The sequence below is a fragment of the Psammomys obesus genome, unplaced genomic scaffold, assembly GCF_907164565.1.
Source record: "Psammomys obesus unplaced genomic scaffold, mPsaObe1.curated_primary_1811, whole genome shotgun sequence".
Classification (NCBI taxonomy): Eukaryota; Metazoa; Chordata; class Mammalia; order Rodentia; family Muridae; genus Psammomys; species Psammomys obesus.
The window spans coordinates 25,339,360-25,359,056 of record NW_026596134.1 but is presented as its reverse complement, the minus strand read 5'-3'; the positions used below and the strand labels follow the sequence as shown (position 1 = coordinate 25,359,056).

Here is a 19,697-nt window from a genome sequence, read left to right as displayed (position 1 = left end):
AAGACGTTAATGTTAAGAAACTGTGAGAAAAAAAGGGATGTAAGATTGGGGGTGTACCAGTTGGCTTCGTTGGTACAGTTCTTGCCTAATATGAATAAAATCTTGTTTTGATCCCTAGTACCTCATATACCTTTGTGACCCACAGCTGTAATCCAAGCTCTTGGTGGTAGAAGCAGGAGGAGCAGAAGGAGCAGAAGGGAATGGTCTTCCTCAGCTACAATAGATCTCAAAATAGAAGCACACCTAAATCCACTAAAGAAATGGAATCTCTCTTTGTGTGTGTCTCTGTCTCTTTCTTTCTGTCTCCCTCCATAGCTAAAATTGATCTTGATCAATTGATCTTTATCAATTTTGCTGTATAAGACCTAGGTTAGGACCCAACCCCAACGCAATCCTCCCACTTCAGCCTCTAGAATTCAAAGATGCCAGGGATTAAAGGCATGTGCCATTACTACAGGGCAAATGATTGTATTTTAGATATAGTGTTTAAGCCGGGCAGTGTGGTGCATGCCCTTGAACCCAGCACTCTAGGAGGCAGAGGCAGGCGAATCTCTGTGAGTTCGAGGCTAGCCTGGTCTACAGAGAGAGTTCCAGGACAGCCAGGGCTACACAGCAAAACCCTGTCTCGTCTCGAAAAACAAACAAACAAACAAAAACAACAAACAAACAAAAAAAACAAACCAACAGCAACAATAAAAAGTGTTCTGAATGAAAAATTCAGTCTTTTCTGCTTCTCCATTTGTCTTGCTGTGAACAAGCAGACCCATGCCCCTGCTTCCATACCTTCCCTGATATGATGGACTGTACATTCGAACCATAGGCCAAAATAGCATATGATGTGTGTGTGCCTGATGCGCTTATGTCTGTGAGCATGCTACAACAAGCACGAAGAGCTCAGTTCAGAGTACAGCTTTAGAGAGCTGGTTGTCTCCTCCTATCGTGCATTAAGGGGATGGAACTCAGGTTGCCAGGCTCATAAGGAAGACGACCCTTTACCCACTGAGCCTTCTTACCAGCCAATATTCTTTTGTTGTTCTTGTTTCCCCGACTCCCAAGATAGGGTTTCTCTATGTAGCCTTGACTGTCCTGGAACTTGCCCTGTAGACCAGGCTGGCCTCAAAATTAGAGAGACCCACCTGCCTTTACCTCCCAAGCACTAGGATGCTAGGATTGAAGGCATACATGGCAACTGCCCAGTGCTATTCTCTTTTAAAAAGTGGCTAAATGATATGTAGCAGTGATTTTCACCCAATCTCATTAGGCGGTCTAGGCTCTGAGTAAAAATAAGTAGAAAAAAAAAAAAAAGGAGTTGCCTAAAAATGCTTAGTATAAGCCAGGTGTGGTGGTGCACGCCTTTAATCCCGGCACTCAGGGAGGCAGAGGCAGGCAGATAGCTGTGAGTTCGAGGCCAGCCTGGTCTGCAAAGTGAATCCAGGACAGCCAAGGCTACATAGAGAAACTGTGTCTTAAAAAAAAAAAGTGCTTAATACATTGTACTTTAAAGAAAGGGGTAAAGGCTGGGTGTGGTGGTGCATCTACTTTAATCTCAGCACTCAGAAGGCAGAGACAGGTGGATCTCTGAGGTTGAGGCCAGCCTGGTCTACAGAGGGTTATAGAGAGAAACATTTTCTCAAAAAAAGGGGGGGAGCAAGGGGGGATTTAGGGAGGCTTTTCCTATGTTCCTGCTCTTTTTCTTTTTTTTTTTGTGGTTTTTCGAAACAGGGTTTCTTTATGTAGCCTTAGCTGTCCTGGACTTGTCTTGTAGACCAGGCTGGCCTCAAACTCACAGGGATCCACCTGCTGCCCACCTCTGCCTCACTAATCATTTTTTGTCGTTGAGACAGTATCTAAGGAACTTTTTATCCTCCAGCCCATACCTGCACCTCTCAAATGTTATGACTCCAGGAATGTACCACTGAACCCAGGCCTGGTGCATGCCAGACAAGCTCTCTATGACTGAGCCACAGCTCCCCAGCCACTGCCTTGCCTTGCTTTCTCAAGCGATCTCTGGAACCAATACACTAAAAACAGTATTGGCTGGTATCTTAGCTTTGTATTGCTGTGATAAAAAAACCAACACCAAAAGCAACCCGGGGAAGAAAGAGTTCATTTTATTGTACACATCCAGATAACAGTTCAGCATAGAGGGAAGTTGGCAGGAATGCAAGTATAGAAGGAACCTGGAGGCAGGAGCTGATACAGAGACCATGGAGAGGTGCTGCTTACCCTGGCTTGCTCAGCCTGCTTTCTTATAGAACCCAGAGCCACAAGTGCAGGGGCCAGCGCCACCCACAGTGAGCTGGGCCTTCCCTATCAATCATCAGTTAAAAAAATTCGGCACAGCCTTTCTCACAGGCCAATCTAGCGGGGCATTTTCTCAACTGAGATTTCCTCTTCCAGAAGGACTCTCGCTCCTATCATGTTGACTTAGAACTAGCTGGGACAGGGGGTATTTATTTAGAGGGATAAACTATTGCCAGAGAACAGGATTAACGTTTGAATTTTAGATCTTCTCATAAAATTCCGAGCCGAGCTGGATAAGCATTTTGAATATTATTATGTATATAAGGTTTGTGCAAGTTAAAAATTATGTGTAGTTATGTGTGTGTCTGTGTGAATACATGCCAAATGTAAATGAGTACCCAAGGAGGCCAGAAGAGAGTGTCGGGTTCCCTGGCTTGGATTACAGCTGGCTGTGAGTGAATAAACTAATTGTAAGACTAAGTTACAGTTTGTAAATGCAGGTTTATTGGGAGCAGGGGAGGGGCAGAGAAGAAGAGAGAAGTGTGCAGAGAGAGAGGGAAGAAGAAGAGGAGGAGAGATGCAGAGAGAGAAAGACTGAGGGAAGAGAAGCGGAGAAAGCAGAGCCGAAATGCCTGTGTTATATATGAAGGGGGAGAGGAAGCTCCTGCCCCTGGGCTGGAGAGTTCAGGGTAGCGAGCAAGGTGTGCAGCCATGCCCTGCAGCAGGTAGGGACCAAGGGATGTCTGAAACCAAACAGTAAGCCACCTGATCATTCAAGTACTGGGAATCAGTGGAGCTCAGGTGCCTCTGAAGAAGCACAGAACAATCTTGATCACTGAACATATATATATATATATGTGTGTGTGTGTATAACACACATATATATTAATATATGATATATATACCAGCATATATATGTGTGTATTTGTGTGTGTGTGTACATATTCCCAACCCCAGACAGGGTTTCTCTGTATAGCCCCGGCTGTCTTGGAACTCACTCTGTAGACCAGACTGGCTTTGAACTCACAGAGATCTGCCTGTCTGCCTCCCAAGTGCTGGGACTGAAGGTGTGAGCCACCACTGCCGGGCTTCAGTTTCTATATTGTAATGATTAATTTATTGTGTGTGTGTGTGTGTGCATGTGGGCTTACCCCCAGGCATACACGTGGAGGCCAGAGGACAGCTTTCCTCAGTCAGTTCTTGCAATCCACTTTGCTGTCGAGGCCTCTGTTTCTGCTTTTGCAGGGCTTACTCCAGGCTAGCAGGCTAGCTGGCCCACCACAGCAGGCTTTTTACATAGGTTCTGGGGATCAAGCTAGAGATTTTAAAGGCTAAGCTACCTCCCTGGCCCTATTATGTATATTTTATGCATATGATTCTGTCTGTTTTTGTCCTTTTTTCTTCTTCAAACAAGGTCTTACTATGTAGGTCTGGCTGGCCTGTAACTCAGAGATCTGCTTGCTCTGCCTCCCTAGTACTGGGATTACAGGTGTGTGCCACCACTCCTGGCCCGATTTATCCTATTTTTAAAATTCGTTTTGTTCATTGCATTTATTGTGTGTGTGTGTGTGTGTGTGTGTGTGTGTGTGTATTGGAGAGTTCCACAGCACACACATGGAGGTTAGAGGACAATTTGATGAGGTAATTTTTCTTTGTTCCCCAGACATTTCCCAGGGACTGAACTCATGTCTGCTGCAGGCCTGATCACCTTTTTTGGCTGAGCCATCTCGATGGGCTTTTATTCTCTCTATTTTTTTTTTTTATTCCGTGCCACTTGAATCTTTTGAAAAGAGAACGCTTAAATTGTGTAATCAGAAGGAGAAACACTGAATTAGGAACAAAATATACCAAGACGTTCACAATAGCTGTCTTTAGATAATAAAATTACATGTAATTTTTTTCTTTTATAAGTAACTTTTTTTTTTGTCATGGAACAGCCCCCAAGCTCTTTCTTCAACTAAAGCTTTTTTAAGAAAAAAAATTAAAAAGTTTAAAATATTCCATTAGCCTTTTAAAAAGAATTTTCAATTATCCTCATTGCTTAAAAAAAAAAAATGATAGCAGTCAATGCAGCCCCTTATAAAATGTCAAATAGCACAGAAAGATATGTGGGGAAAGTTTCCTGTAATTTTATCTTCTTCTATGCGACTCCACTATTCTCTCAAACTTTAAAAATACTGCAAACTTACATGAAGAGCATAAAAAGAAACTCCAAATCACCAGAGGGCTTGAGGCTTCGAATATGCTCCCTTTGTGCCATGCAGAGCCCAAAATACTTTTCAGTTGATCAAGACATCAAATGCTTTGCCCCAGTAGCCAAACAGTCGGGCTTCTGGGGTTGGGGGGAGGGGGTCACAATTTTTCTCAAGGCTGGTATTCAAATCCAAGATGGAGACCCTAGGCTAAACCACTGTCATTGCCGTCACGGTGGGTGGTGCTGCTAACAGCCCTTCCTCTGAAGGGGTGCCGGGGAAGGGATTTTTGAGTGATAAGGGAGCCCATACTTGGCACGGGACAAACAAGTGATAACAGTGCCTTTGGGTAAAGCGGGTCCTGACGGGCAAAGGAATAACTGAAGGGAGGGAGGGAGGGGACCATGGAAGCTTGGGACGGGTATCAGCCGGTCACAGCCCTCCCGAGGGTTAAAGCCAGGCAGGAAAACTGGAGGGAAGACACTTCCAACGGCAGCCATTGGAGCCCTTCACCTCCCCCACTGCTAAAGACTGGACAGCAGTTGAGATTGGATCCTTCGGGATTATTTAAAGCCGGGCGCACCTCAGGGAGGGATTAAAGCCCCTGCTAAAGTACAGCCCCTTCTTCCTGTGCGTCCAGAGTTGAGGTGTGCTCTGCTCCTGCCAGATGAGCATAGGCCCAGGCAAGCTTTGGAAGGAAGAGATGTTTAGCCCTAAGCCCGAGGGATGAAGAAAAGACTTGGTGAAGAACAGACTCGCACCAAGATGGGGGCAGGGAGCTGTTTCCACTGACTGTTGTAGCCTCGTGGGGCCTACTTAGGCAAGCGGGCTCAGGCGGAGATGCCTTTTAGGGGTTCGGAAGCCGCCGAAGTCTTACTCTACTCAATCACCCATGGCTCTTTTGGGCCGACACCGAGCTGTCATCCCCAATCCTCAAGCCTAACTACAAACTTTTCCCTTCCCTTTATCTGGCCACCACCTTCTTTCCCCCCCCCTCTGCTCCCCTCCCTCCCCCACCCCAAACTCTTAGGAAATCTTTCAGTTTTCTTTTAAGTTTTCCCTGGGCCGCGAGGGGTCTGTTTCAGAGCTAGGTCAGGGCACTTTAACACTCGCAGCGGGGGACAGTGGATAAGACAACAATAGCTGCCTCACTTTACCATTGGAAGTGACCCCCGAATTTGCACTTCTTTCATCTTGGGACCAGAGCCCTGGAGGTGGGCGATTTCCTGGGGAGGCGTGGCTTAAACCACTCCCCCCCACCCCCCCAGCAACCAGTTGGCCGTCCATGCTCAATGGTCCACTACAGATATGAGACTGGTGTGGCCGTGAGAGATGAGCTCAGCAAGGGACGCTCTTCTGGAAGGCCTCTCCCTGTAGGGTGGCTTAACTGACCCAGGCTGGAAGGTGGAGAGAAGAGTGGATGTCCCCAGGGCTGTGGACCACCCTTCGAGGTCAGTAAAATAGCATCGTTTCTCAAAAGTAGAAGGGGTCGGTGCCTCACTCAGCTTGGTGCCCTAGGCACCCAAGGGTTGGCTAAGGGTGCGGTCTCGGGGCCACCGGTGAAGATGCTACGAAGTGTGCGGACAGGGACGCTAGGCATTGTTTTAAGTTCTCCCTACCCCCACACCTCCAGCCCCTTCCCCACCCCCACCGACCAGCCTATCTTCCCCTCCCCACCCGGTATGCAGTGGTATGGCCTCAAGCCCCTCCCCAGACCGCAGGAGCTTCTCAGGTTAGGTGCCTGGCTCCTGGCGCTCCAGGTGGGCCAGCGCTCTGCTCCACCACCCACTGTTTCCTGGCACCCCCCAAGGGTGACCGGTGGCCAGCGTCACTTCCCCTTGTGGCCTGCCCTCACTCTTCTCTCTCTCTCTCTCCAGACACAGGACCTAGTAAAGCAACTGAACTTGCTAGCCCCCGACGCTCTTCGTTGGGTGGCCTCAGGTGCACCCGTTAGTTACCCTTGGTGGTGAGAGTTTTTGTTGGGAAGTGAGCTCTGCTCTGCTCCCCAGGACCCAGAGGAGGGAACCAAGATGGCTGGCAGTCCCTCGATCCTGCAGCCTGGGCAGCCCAGCCGGTGTGCTCTGGTGACTGGAACCAGGCTGGCTGTCCAGGAGTCTGTGTGAGCCACGTGCTTGTGGGTTCCTTAGCTCACAGAGAGGGCAGAGCGAGCTTTGAAACGGACGGGGGTGGGGTGGGGGGGTCTCCGGAGAGCGCTGGCTTCTCCGTTGGGTTCCTATGTGATTCCGGAGTCCTTCCCAGGCGCTAAGATGTTGTTTAGAAACTGATGCCTCGGCTCTACCTACTCCCTTCCCCTCCAACATGAGGCCTGTATCATGGGGGGAGGGGGAGGAGCCTCTTCGGCTTAGTGCTTTTTCGGACCCTTCCCAGGCGCTATGCGAGGTTTCCCGGAGGCCAGTCATAGTCTGGGCTCCATCCTCCAGGGCAGCTGGCAGTAATCACGTTGGCCGTGGGTACGCTTCTGGAAAGGAGCTACTGCCAAAACCGCACCTGAACTCCATCACTTATTATCCACTTAAGGGCTCCCTCCTGCAGCCCTGCCCCTTCCACACTGGCTGGCTATGGGTGGTCCAGCCCTTTTGTATGGCTGAGGGTAGGCTCTCCCTTGAAGCTACTTTTTAGATTTTATTTTAGAAACAAGGCCCTTCCTATGTACAGTAGGCTGGACTTGAACTCAAGAGCCTCAGCAAGCGCTGGGATTGCTTCCCTGGGCCACTACAACCCTGCTCCCAGAAAGCGTTTGAGGGAGCCAGAAGTGGGGTATTCCCTACTTTTCATCTCTTCAGGGGGGAGCCAGGTCTGACTGGGCCGGGGAAAGATGAGATAGGGTAGGCCCCGCAGGGTGGGGAAGGGTAAGGTCTGTGCAGACACAGGAAGTGTGCCGAATCTGGACGCTGTGTTGGACACTACCGGAGGAATTCAGGCAAGTCAGCTTTACTCTCTGTACCTCCGTTTCCTTGTCTACCAAGTGCATCTCAAAAGGCCAAGAAATTCTCTGGATCATTTAAACAAATGCTTTGGAGATGTGTGTGTGTGTTTGTGAGATAGAATTGCAATGGTTAGGAGAGCGCTGGAGTCAGACTGTGAAGGTTTTGCAGCTTTTAATAGCTGTATGTTCTTTCTTAACCCCCGCTGAGCCTTTCCTTCCCCAGGTGTGAGCTAGGAATATTGATGCCTGTGATCCGGGTAGGTGTGATGGACTTGCGGTTTCACGGAGGGAAGGTGAGACCCGCAGAGTAATAAAATTACCTCTGAAAAACCCGGAATCAAATATTCACTCCCACAGAAGCCCACGGGGCCTTGAGCTCACCCAGGGAAACATCTTGCTCCACTTCTGAGCAGGCTCGGGGAGTGGAAGCAGGCAGAGTTACCTGCACCGTTTAAATTGTTCTTTCTGAGACTTTGGTTGAATTGCCTTAAGTTAAATGCGCTTAGTGCGGGAGTCAGTAATGGCAGCTATTTTCCTAATTTTGTTTGCAAAGTATCTCAAAGCCCTCATTTGCATGCACTTAAGAAGTGACGTCATGTAAAAAAGAACAGGAGGAACATTATCCTGTTTCTTGGGATGATTTTTCTGACAGTGAAAAAAACTCTTTGTCTTTAGAACTTGGTTCTGGAAATTAGTTTTTTTTTTTTTTTTTTAAATTGTATGTTTAGTGTTCTTTCTACTAAGGACTGGGATGAAGCTTATCTCTCAAGTCCAAACAAAAATAGATGAAAAGTTTTAATGTTATTATTAGTGTTGTGTGTATGGTATGTATTTGTGGATATGTGTGTTGCAGCACACGCGTGGGAGCTAAAGGACAATTCTCCCACACTGGTGTGGGTTCCAGGGATCAAGTCCAAGTTGCCAGACCTGTGCAGCAAGCACCTTTACCTGCTGAGCCATATCACTAGCCCAGCAATAACCTTTTTCAAACATGTAAAATGCATTAAATATAAGATTCAAAAGCCAATTCCTGTAGAGGTTGGGAGATGGGGGCTTGAGGGCACACTTCTTTAATCCCAGCGTTTAGGAGGCTGAGGTAAGACTACCTCAAATTCAAGGCCAGCTTGGGCTACGTAATGAGACCCTTGTCTCAAAGAACAACAAAAACCTATAATCTGCCCCTCCCCCCAAGAAAAAGAAAAAATCCAAATCTAGATTAAACAACATTGCACAGGTAAAAATTTGGTTAGGGTTATGTCTGATTATTCCTGATAGCTGTCTTTTTTTCCTTTCCTGCTATTTGTTTTGGTTTTTCGAGTCAGGGTTTCTCTGAGGCTTCGGCTGTCCTGGAACTCAACTCTGCAGACCAGGCTGGCCTCCAACTCACAGAGATCCACCTGCCTCTGCCTCGGGAACACTGGGATTAAAGGCGTGCACGCACCACTACCGCCCAGCTGTCTTTTCTTAATTATACACGTTTTAAAGACGTTTAGAGCTTAGAATGTTAACGAAGGGTGAGTCTGATTATCACTGTTGGAAAGGCTCTTTCTTGCCATCAAGTAAATTCTGGCAGTTCTATCAATGTTTTAAAATTCTTTTCTTCTCACCTTTACCCCATCAGAATTCACATTCCGGTGCCTCTCTTTTTAAGCATGCTGTGTGGTGATCATGTATACTCAAACACATTTTTAAAATGGAGCCTAATTAAAGCAAAGTGTTAGGTTCCAAGAATCACATCTGAGTAGCCAAAAAAGAAAATACTCTCCTTTCTAATTTGAAAGCTGTCCACAAAGGGATGCCTCCCCTTGGCGGTTATTAAAGTTAGGGAGCTTGGCCTGTGTTGGATGGGAAGCTGGCTGGCTAGCCCATTCCCTTGTGATACCTTGGACAAATTAGGCTGTAGTCAATTGCCTCAGTTTCTCCACCTGTGAACTGGGGCTGATGAGAGTCCCAAAGTTTTTCTTTCATTCTGAGACAGGGTCTGAAGTATCCCAGACCAACCTCATACCTTGGCCCCTGCTCCTCCTGCCTCAACTTCCCGTGTGCTGGATTTATAGGTGGGTGAATTGCAAACATGCACCACCACAGGCATTTATGTGGTGGTAGAAGTGGACACACCAGCCAAGGTGGCACACACCTTTAATCCCAGCACTGAGGGAGCCAGAGGCAGGCGGATCTCTGTGAGTTGGAGGCCAGCCTGGTCTACAAAGTGAGTCCAGGACAGCCAAGGCTACACAGAGAAACACTGTCTGGGGGAGGGGGAGAAGAAAAGGAAAGAAAGAGAGGAATCTAGGGCTTCTTGCATTTATTTATTTTGTATTTAGTGGGCACATGTGGTGGTCAGACAACAATTCCTAGAGTCTGTCCTCCTCTTCTGCCATGTGGCTCCCGGGAACTGAATGCAGATCCTCAGGCTTGGTGGTGAGAGCCATCTCTTCGTGTGTGTGTGTGTGTGTGTGTGTGTGTGTGTGTGTGTGTGTGTACACGCATGTGTGTGCATGGAGGCTGCCAGGGGTTTTGCTGTCTGTCTGTCCTGCCTTGCTCACTGAACCTGGAGCAAGCCGATTCAGTTAGACTGGCTGGCCAATAAGCCCCAGGCATCTTCCTGACTCTATACAGGTGTGTGCTGCTTGCCCTGGCTTTGAACTTGGATTCTGATGCTCTGAGCCCAGATCTTTGTGGTTTCTGGGCCATAGGTGCACCAACTGAGCTCTTTCCTCATCTCTTTGAACATAAGGTCTCCTGCATGCTAGGCAAGTGCTCTACCACAGATCTGTTTCCTCAGGAGTTCACTGGCATAGTCCTGCTGTCAGGGTTAGAATACAAGCAGTCTCCATTCCAGTCCTCTGAGCCAGACTGCCTTCCTGCTTCCTCTGTGGAAGACCATCTATTACAGACGGCAGTTCTCAGCTGTGTTTGGTTTTGGGATCTCTGCTGGCCTTTTCTGTTTGTTTCTTTTGTTCTTTTCCAGACAGGGTTTCTCTGTGTAGCCCTGGCTGTCCTGGAACTCACTCTGTAGACCAGGCTGGTCTCGAACTCACACTCTGCGTCCCAGGTGCCGGGATCAAAGGTGTGCATCACCATCTCCTAGATCCATTAGCCCCCCCTTTTTTTCTTTTTCTTTCTTTTTATTTATTATTATTATTTTTTAATATTTTGATTTTTCAAGACAGGCTTTCTCTGTGTAGCCTTGGCTGTCCTGGATTCACTTTGTAGACCAGGCTGGCCTGGAACTCAGAGATCCACCTGCCTCTGCCTTCCTGAGTGCTGGGATCACAGGTGTGCATGGCTTTGCCTGGCTTCACTCTAAATGTGAGGAGCTTGAAGACTTTTTGTTTATATGGGTAATATCTCAGTGTATACTCTATTCAAAATTAAAACCAAGAGGCTTAGGATATGGTCTTGTATGTTCGAGGTCCTGGGTTCAAAGCCTAATACTGAAGAAAAAAACAAAACAAAAATGAAATAGTAACAGTCACTGATAAGAAAGGTAACTTCTGAGGCCGTGGACATGGCTTGGTGGTGGCGGGGTTCGCAATGCTGTGGTCAAGGCCCTGTGTTGATCCCTAGCACTAACCTAAAAACAACAACAAAAAAAGCTCATAGTAAAGAGAAAAAGTACGAATCATTTGTATTTTTCTCGGTCCTCCGTGACACCATTTTCCTAGATTCTACTTATTCTTCATAGATTGTTTTATTGGAGGAAAAAAAAATTAGAAAAGTCTGACTTTAATGGTATTGCAGGGGGCTTTGGCTTTCCCACTAGATGTTTTTGCTGCTCTGTCTTAACCGCATGACCGTCTGCCAAAGCTGATAGTGCAGGTTTTCAAACCATGTCTATTCCCAGCTCTCTGTGGAGGCTGAGGCCGGAGAATCAGGAGACCTTATTTAAAGAAAAGTAAGTCAAGAAACTATCCTGAGATTTTTGTGTCTTGCTGTATCCAAGCCAAAGGATGTGTTACCCTTTGCATATTTTACAAAGTGCATGACTTTGTAAGGTCATCCCTCAGTTTTGTGGTAATACAGATTATTTTTTTAATACAACTCTTTAATAGAAATGTTGACAATATGATTATACAGCATGAAATCATTTAGGTAGTGGGAAGTTGTCAAGGTTATGTCAAATGTAGTAGATACACATTTTCAGAAAAAAAAAAATGGAGGCAGTTTCTAACTGGGTCTCAGCCTAGCTGGTTTTAAACTCACTACACAGCCCAGGTTGGCCTTGAACTCCCATCTTCCAAGTGCTGGAATAACAGGTGTGTGCAACCCACACCTGGCTTTGTAATTATCTTTTGAAGAAGAGTCTTGTGTTCCCCTTGCTAGCTCTGAATCCCCAGGCTCTGCCGATTCTACTACCTATTTTCAGGTAAATTCAAACTTAAGTCACAGTAATATAGTTAACTTTTTGGAAGAGATAAGCTCACCTAAATTTTTTTTTTAATTAAGAAAAGTGACTATTTTATGTGTATAAGTGTATGTATATCATATGTATGTCTCCTGTCCAAGGAGGCCAGAGGAGGGTGTTGGATCCCCCGATGCAGGAGTTGGCAGATGCTTGTGTGGTTGCTGGGGACAAAACTCAGGTCCTCTGCAAGAGCAGCAGCGGTTAGCCACTGAGCCGTCTTCAGCTCGTCACCAGATTCGTTTCTGAGAAAATATCTCTCAAATATTCCTGAGTCTATGTAACCCATTTCTGTCTGTGGTAGTTTTGCTGTTTTTGTTTTGTCTTGCTTTTCCATTTTGGTTGTTTTGAGTCTGGTGCCCCTTGGCCCAAGCTGGCCTTGCGCTATCCTGTCTGACCGTGAACTCTGAACTTGACCCTTCTGTCTCAGCCTCACAGAAATGGGATTGCAGGTTTGTGCTGCGTGCCTTCCTGTAATGCCAGTCTTTCTCTAAAAATAGTTTTTCAGCGAGCTCTCTTGAGCAGTTATCCTAGGGCAGGTCCTTTTTCTAAGCCATTCTCCTGTGATCTGTCCTTAAATCTGTAGTGAAATTCTTTTTTTCTTTTTCTTTTCTTGATAGAGGATTTCTCTGTGTAGCCTCGGCCATCCTGGAACTCTCTCTGTAGACCAGGTTGGCCTCTAACTCACAGATACCCACTTGCCTCTGTCTCCCAAGTGCTGGGATTAAAGATGTGTGCCACCCCTGCCCAGGCTGTAAAATTCTTTCTTAATAAACTCCCAACTGTGCTTTAATTTAAAAAAAAAAAATGTAGTTCTTTGGGGCATGGTGCACATTTTTAATCCCAAGCACTGAGAGGCAGAGGCCGACCTGAGTTTGAGGCAAGCCTGGTCTACATAAAAATGTTCCATTCTAAAAGCAGCTGATTCATCACATACCTTTAAACAATAACTGTCCAAAGGAGCCATTCAGCCTGCTTCCAATTCTAGAAACACCTGGGTGTGCTTAAGGACTTCTCAAGGGCATTCTTCAAGGACATGGGGGGGGGGGGGACATGACTTTATAATTAGATGCTGTTGCCTTCATTTCCTGATAGGAAAGATAAGTTCTCACACTGTAGCCCAGGCTGGCTTGGGTTTACTTGTCTGTGCTGGCCTCAACCTCACGGCAGTTATTCTGTCTCAGTCTCCAGAGTGCTGGGGTTATAGGATTATAGGAGTGAACTATTACTCCCCAACATAAAATAACATGGTTTTAGTCCAAAGATAAGAAGGCAAATCATTGCATTACCTTAAGCTATCACGGTGTGTCTAAGTATTATTCTCAAAATAATTTATGAGGGACCTGAGACTATAGTTTGAGAATCATTGTTCTAGATTTTGGCCCATATGTGATCATGTCTTTAGCCACTACAGAGATCATTCTATGCTTATTTATTTGTTTGTTTTTGAGGCAGGGTCTCACTGTGTAGCTCTGGCTGGGCTGGAACTCAGAAAGGCCTGGCTGCCTTTGCCTACCTGGTGAGTTGTGCCACAGGGCACAACTTTGCCCTGTGGAGGTATAGTTTCTGTATCTGCTGTATAATATTTTTGTATTAGATGATTCTGTATGGTAACTGGTGGTCTGTTCTGCCTTACTGTGTCTCAGGGAGTGTTCTAGAGAGAGACACGGAACAAAGATAAGTGTATCTGTTTATTTGTCCATATCTGTATCTTCCTCTACTGTTTTTTTGTTTTGTTTCCAGATAGAATCTGGCTGGGTAGCCTAGGCTGGCTTTGAATTCAGGATCCTCCTGCTTCACCCTCCGAGTACTTGGATTGTGTGAGTGTGTTTTTTTAAGACTTTCACCTTTTAGTTAAGCCCGTAAGGGCTCTCTAAGGTAGACACCATCACTCCCATTACCTCTAGGGTCGTGGTTCTCAACCTTCCCAACATTTTAATGTAGTTCCTCATGCTGTGGTGACCCTCCCTCACCATCAAATTACTTCTGTTGCCACATTATAACGGTAGAGCCAGTAGAGCCGCTAGAGCTTACTCCCCATTATTTTGACCTCTGCCCTCTCTCCTTTGCCCTGTCAGGATGACTTCTCGGGCCCAGCTAGTGCAGCAGGTGCTGCGGGACCTGCAGGAGGCAGTGGAGTCCGAGGGCCTGGAGGGTCTCCTCAGCGCCGCCCTGGAGGCCAAGCAGGTCCTAGCTACCTTCAGCCTCCCGGTCTGCCAGAAGGGTGGTCCTGGGCCCCAGGTGCTGGAGGTGGACTCGGTGGCCCTGAGCCTGTACCCCGAGGATGCCCCTCGGAACATGCTGCCCATGGTGTGCAAGGGCGAGGGCAGCCTGCTGTTCGAAGCAGCCAGCATGCTGTTGTGGGGCCACACCGGCCTCAGCCTGGAGCTGCGGGCCCGCACCGTGGTGGAGATGCTGCTGCACAGGCGCTACTATCTCCAGGGCATGATCGACTCCAAGGTGATGCTGCAGGCCGTGCGCTACTCCCTGTGCTCCGAGGAGTCCCCCGAGATGACCAACCTGTCCTCTGCCACCCTGGAGGCCATCTTCGATGCCGACGTCAAGGCCACGTGCTTCCCTACCAGCTTCTCCAATGTGTGGCACCTGTACGCCCTTGCCTCCATCCTTCAGCGCAACATCTACTCCATCTACCCCATGCGCAACGTCAAGATCCGGCCCTATTTTAACCGGGTCATCAGGCCTCGCCGCTGCACCCACGTGACCCCCATGCTGCACATCATGTGGGCCGGCCAGCCCCTCACTAGCCACCTCTTCCGTCACCAGTATTTTGCCCCCGTGGTTGGCCTGGAGGAGGTGGAGGCTGACGGCGCCGCCAGCCTCGGCCCCGCCCCTCCTGCCCTGCTGCCACCAACCAAAACCCTGGAGCTGCTCAACCGCGAGCCGGGCCTCAGCTACTCCCACCTCTGCGAGCGCTCCAGCATCACCAAGAGCACCTTCTACCGCTGGCGGCGGCAGACCCAGGAGCACCGGCAGAAGGTGGCCACCCGCTTCTCGGCCAAGCACTTTCTGCAGGACAGCTTCCACCGCGGGGGCCTGGTGCCGCTGCAGGAGTTCCTGCAGAGGTTCCCTGACATCTCCCGGTCTACCTACTACGCCTGGAAGCACGAGCTGCTGGGCTCGGGTGCCTGCTCGGCTCCGGTCCCGGGCGCCCCACCCAGGGAGTCACTGGCCATGCCAGAGGTGGAGAGGCCGCCGGGGAAGAGGGATGCCGAGCGCTCCCCACCGCCTGCCGCGGTGCCCAGCCCCACTGTGGTCTCCATGCAGCGCGCCAAGTCGTACCTGGAGCATTGCATCTCCCTGAACAAAGTGGTACCCTATCGCTGCTTCAAATGCAAGTTCCCCGGCATCTCGAGGTCCACCTACTACAACTGGAGGCGGAAGGCCCTCAGGAGGAGCTCCGGTTTCAAGCTCTTCCCAGTCCTTGCCACTGCCGGGTCTCTCCAGCCAACAGAGGTTAAGGAAGAGGCCCTGCTCTCTTTGAAGAGTGAGGTGGGAGAGGAGGGGACAGAGAAAGCGGTAGACCGAGGTCCTCCTACTTCCCAGGGGCCCAAATCCCCCAGGATGCCCTTGTCTCGTTGGCAGAGGCGACTCCGCAGGGCTGCCCGCAAGCAGGTGTTGAGAGGGCACCTGCCCTTCTGTCGCTTCCGCCTCCGCTACCCTAGCCTGTCACCCTCCACTTTCTGGGTGTGGAAAAGCCTTTCCCAGGGATGGCCCAGGATGCGGGGCCCCTCTCTGGGCAAAAGGAGGCAGGAGCCAGAGGAACGGCAGGGTACAGAAGCCGTTGGGAACGTAGCGCCTGCTGTGGTTCCTCCCGCGAAAACACTCCCAGTGGTCGTTTCTCCAGAAGATGGCCGAGGAGGGCCTCCCAGAGAGGAGGTCATTCAACAGGTAGCTGTGGTCCAGGGCCAAGGCCACAGTGGCTCCCTGCCAAGCCAGCCTGTGGCGGTGGCAGCAGGTGGCAGCGACCGGCAGGTGCTGATGATGGACATGCTCACCACCACCAAGTTCAAGGCCCAAGCCAAGCTGTTCCTGCAGAAGCGCTTCCAGTCCAAGACTTTCCCCTCCTACAAGGAGTTCCAGGCTCTCTTCCCCCTCACCGCCCGCTCCACCTACTACATGTGGAAGCGGGCGCTCTATGAAGGCCTCACGCTGGTTGACGGCTGATGGGGAGACGGTACAGAGCAGAGGAAGAAGGGGGGACCTGCGTTGCCTCCTGGCTCCGCCCTTTGCTCTGTCTTAAAGTAATTTCTTGGCTCGGCATGGAGAGGTGGAAAACAACCACCCTGATGAAAGCTACAGGAGTGCCAGTTAATTGTCTCTTTGGTTGTATTTTTGTATTTTTTCTTTCTTCTTTTCTTCTTCTTTTTTTCCCCCCCCTCAAAAAATGTTTTCCAAAGGAACATAGGGATTGAATGGGAGCCAGATGTGTGACTCCTGGCTCGTGTCCTCAGTGGAGAAAGTCTGAACTTCACAGAACAAATTATGGTGTCCTGTAAGCCAGGGAAGGCCCCTGGGCACTGGAGGCCCCAAAGAAGTCCTGCCTCCTCTGCTTGGTGTCTCTGCCAGCATGGCTGGCTGTTGGGGACCTGCCTTTCTGCTGAGCCTTCTCAAATGCTGAGTCACACCTTTAAGCAAGGAGCCACAAGGCAGGTAGGAGACTGAATTTACATTGTCCGACAGGGAAGTTGGAAAACCAAAGAAATAAAATGATGTCTTGTCCCACATAGCCTTTGGCCTCTGGGATTTGTTTGGCTAACATAGGACTGTCTGTTCCGGGGCTCCCTTTCATTTTAAGGGGTTGGGAGTCCATTTCTGTCTTCTGAGAGTGCATGCTTAGGACCAGGGTTTACCTGGAGGGACACTGTCAGGAATTGGACAGGAGTGACAATTGGGACTGGCTGCCCAGGACTCTTCCTCCGCATACTAGGTGTGCTAAGCAGGCTAGGCCAGCTGCAGAGAAGGGCTTTTGTCTATTGAGATGAAGCATCCGTGGAAGAGAGATTCTCTTAGGTCCGTTCCCCATCTTAGTTTCCTGTAGCCGCTGTCATTTTTGTGGTTCGGGGTTCTGCCATTTGCTTATCCCCATGTCCATCTCATCCATAAGTCCTGTGGACCCTGAGGTGCTGGGAGTGGAATCCAGGGCTTTTGCATACTGGATCCACTCCCATTGGATACGGTCTCTAGAGGGATTTTGATGAGATTGGATCCTGTCACTTTCCTGCTTGAGGTGTGTCCGTGGCTTCCTTTTTACTCAAGAGAATTCCTTCAGCAGGGCTGCCCCTGCAGAAGCAGGCGGGTCTCTGTGAGCTGAGCTGCACAGAGAAACCCTGTCTTGAAAAATAAAAACAAGGGGCTGGAGAGATGGCTCAGCGGTTAAGAGGGCTGGCTGTTCTTCCAAGGGTCCTGAGATCAATTCTACCAACCACACGGTGGCTCACAACCATCTATGGTGAGATCTGGTGCCCTCTTCTGTCTGGCGCACAGGTGTACATGCAGGCAGAAAAGTGTGTGCATAATAAATAAATACATACTTAAAAAGAGAAAGAGAAAAAGATCAGGGTTTTGTAAAGTGGGCCCTGCTCACTCTCTCTTCACTGGGCTTGCCCTTGACTGTTGGGTTCTAGTCACACTGGCTGCCTCTGATCCTTTCTGTTCTCGTGGTTCTTGTAATTGCTCCCTTAGTCTAAAATGCTCGTTCTTCCTTCTTCCACTTTGTTTCTTCCTCTACTCATTTCCCCCTCACCCCTTATCCTTTTAAAGTTAATTAATTTTAGGCAGGGTCTCACTGGCTGGCCTGGAGCCCTCTTGTAGACCAGGTTGACCTTGAACTCACAGAGCTCTGCCTGCTTCTGCATCCTGGGTGCTGGATTAAAGTTATGCATCGTCAGGCCTGGCTTCCCCCTTCTGTTTTAGCGTGTGGTCCGTGCTAACCATGGGTCCCAGATCTTCATGCTGCAGAGTGCCGGGATTACAGGTACACACCACCACAGCCAATTGTGATGCTCTCCCCCGGCATTTTACACGGCGGACACCTCTCTGAGTCACTGCTCTGCGTAACCTTTTGGATTCTCTAGTGGGTTCTTACTTCTATTTGTTGCTTTCTTATTGTCCCCTTTAGAATACTGACCTATGAAAAGCTTCTCCCCCCCCCCCTTTCCTTACAGCACTGAATCCCATGGATGATAGAATAATTCTAGGCACTCAGTAGGTGCTAATACTTGTTGAAAAGAGAAAGAATGGAATGGGGCTTTTATCTTTTCTTACTGTTAATCCTGTGAGATCTGGCTTTTGAAACCTAATCGGTGGTCTTAAATATTTCTCATAGGCCCATCCCCACCACCACCATCTTGACAACCACCCTGTGATCTGTTTTGTTTTGTTTTTCACGTCCACTCTGCCTACATGGGATCTACTGCTGTTTCATGAGAAGGTCCAGAATGATCTTACCTGAATCTGATTCACTGTTAGTGTTTTCCCTTTTGCCCTTAGCACAGATTCCTTACTAGCGACTAAGGCCTGCCCAGTCCAGCCCCTACCTAGCACTGAGCTTGTTTCTCACTTTCATGTTGTAGCCGTCACCCAGATTGACCTTTCTTCTGTAGGCTTCCCTCTTTTCCCATAGGGCGAACCCCCAGAGCCTTGCCAAGATAAGGATTTGGTAAAGGAATTGGACCAGGGGATTTTAATCTAACATGCAGTGGCAACCTCTAGCCAGCAGGTGGCAGTCCAGTGCAACAAGACAACTTCCACTGGGCATGCCAGCTGGGTTCCAATTCCTTTCTATTTCGGCCATGAGTAGGCCCAGGGTCCCTCCTGAGAATATGTAATGCAACCCTACATTTTCTTGCTTACATTCAGCACCAGGCTCTCTGAGGCTGGGAGCAGTCCTAGTGGGACCTAAAAACCATTATGGGGTTTTGGATGCAGCTCAGCGGATAAACACTTGGGTTCTTGTGTGTGTGTGTTACTGTGAAACCAAAACACATCTATGTATCACTGCCTGGAGGGTGGGGATGGGGGAAGGCTTGTTAGGAATGTGGATTCCAGCGTCCTGCCCAGATTTACCAATTCCCACCCGAGATGTTCATGTGCCTCTTCCCATTTGAAGGCAGGATCACAGCTGACACTTTTCTCCCCACAGCAAGAGTTAGGTGAGGGGCTGGAGAGATGGCTCAGCGGATAAGAGCACTGTTTGATCCTCCAGAGGTCCTGAGTTCTATTCCCAGCAACCACATGGTGGCTCACAGCCATCTATTCTGGAATCTGACGCCCTCTTCCGATAGAACACTCATACATGTTAGGTGAATGAGTGGTAGGGGGAAGGGGTTACTTGGAGTCTGATTCTGCTTGAGGAGTGGAGAGCGAGCTAGTGCCTGAGGAGATGCTTGCTCAAGGTTACTCTCTGGTGAAAGTACTCCCTGGTCCTGAGAAGGAAAGATAATTTCATCTCAGACCAGTGAGGAACCCTAAACCTGCAGCAGAAATTTTAGCTTCTGTTGGAAACAAACAAATAATGTGACAGTTTTGTTAATGTTCTGAAGAGATGATTTCTGTGTGGCTTTAAGGGAAAGTTTTATTTATTGAGGTTTATCATTTTATGTGTTTGGGTGTTTTGTCTTCATGTGGGTGTCATAGCCCCCTGGACTGTAGTTATAGACAGTTGTGGGCTACCGTGTAGGTGCTGGGAATGGAAGCCCCATCGTTTGTTTGGAAAAACAACTGGTGTTTTTTGGTTTTTCAAGATAGAATTTCTCTGCATAGCTTTTGCTTTCATTCTATTGACCAGGCTGGCCTAGACCTTAGAGGGCTGCCTGCCTCTGCCTTCCAGGTTACGAGATTAAAAGCATGCACCACCACTGTCCAGCTCAGCCACTGCTCTTAACTGTTG

At 48.7% G+C, this 19,697-nt stretch overlaps 1 protein-coding gene across 1 annotated transcript; it reads left to right on the top strand.

Annotated features, from left to right (window-relative positions):
- The first annotated feature begins 13,867 nt into the window (after positions 1–13,867).
- Positions 13,868–15,973, top strand: Vrtn (vertebrae development associated). Its single transcript, XM_055592736.1, has one exon. It carries the CDS (start codon positions 13,868–13,870, stop codon positions 15,971–15,973), a length of 2,106 nt encoding a protein of 701 aa, XP_055448711.1.
- The last annotated feature ends 3,724 nt before the right edge of the window (positions 15,974–19,697 follow it).

What these genes read in the sequence shown, in the direction of transcription:
- Vrtn (XM_055592736.1), top strand. Translation starts at nt 13,868, where the DNA reads ATGACTTCTCGGGCCCAGCTAGTGCAGCAGGTGCTGCGGGACCTGCAG.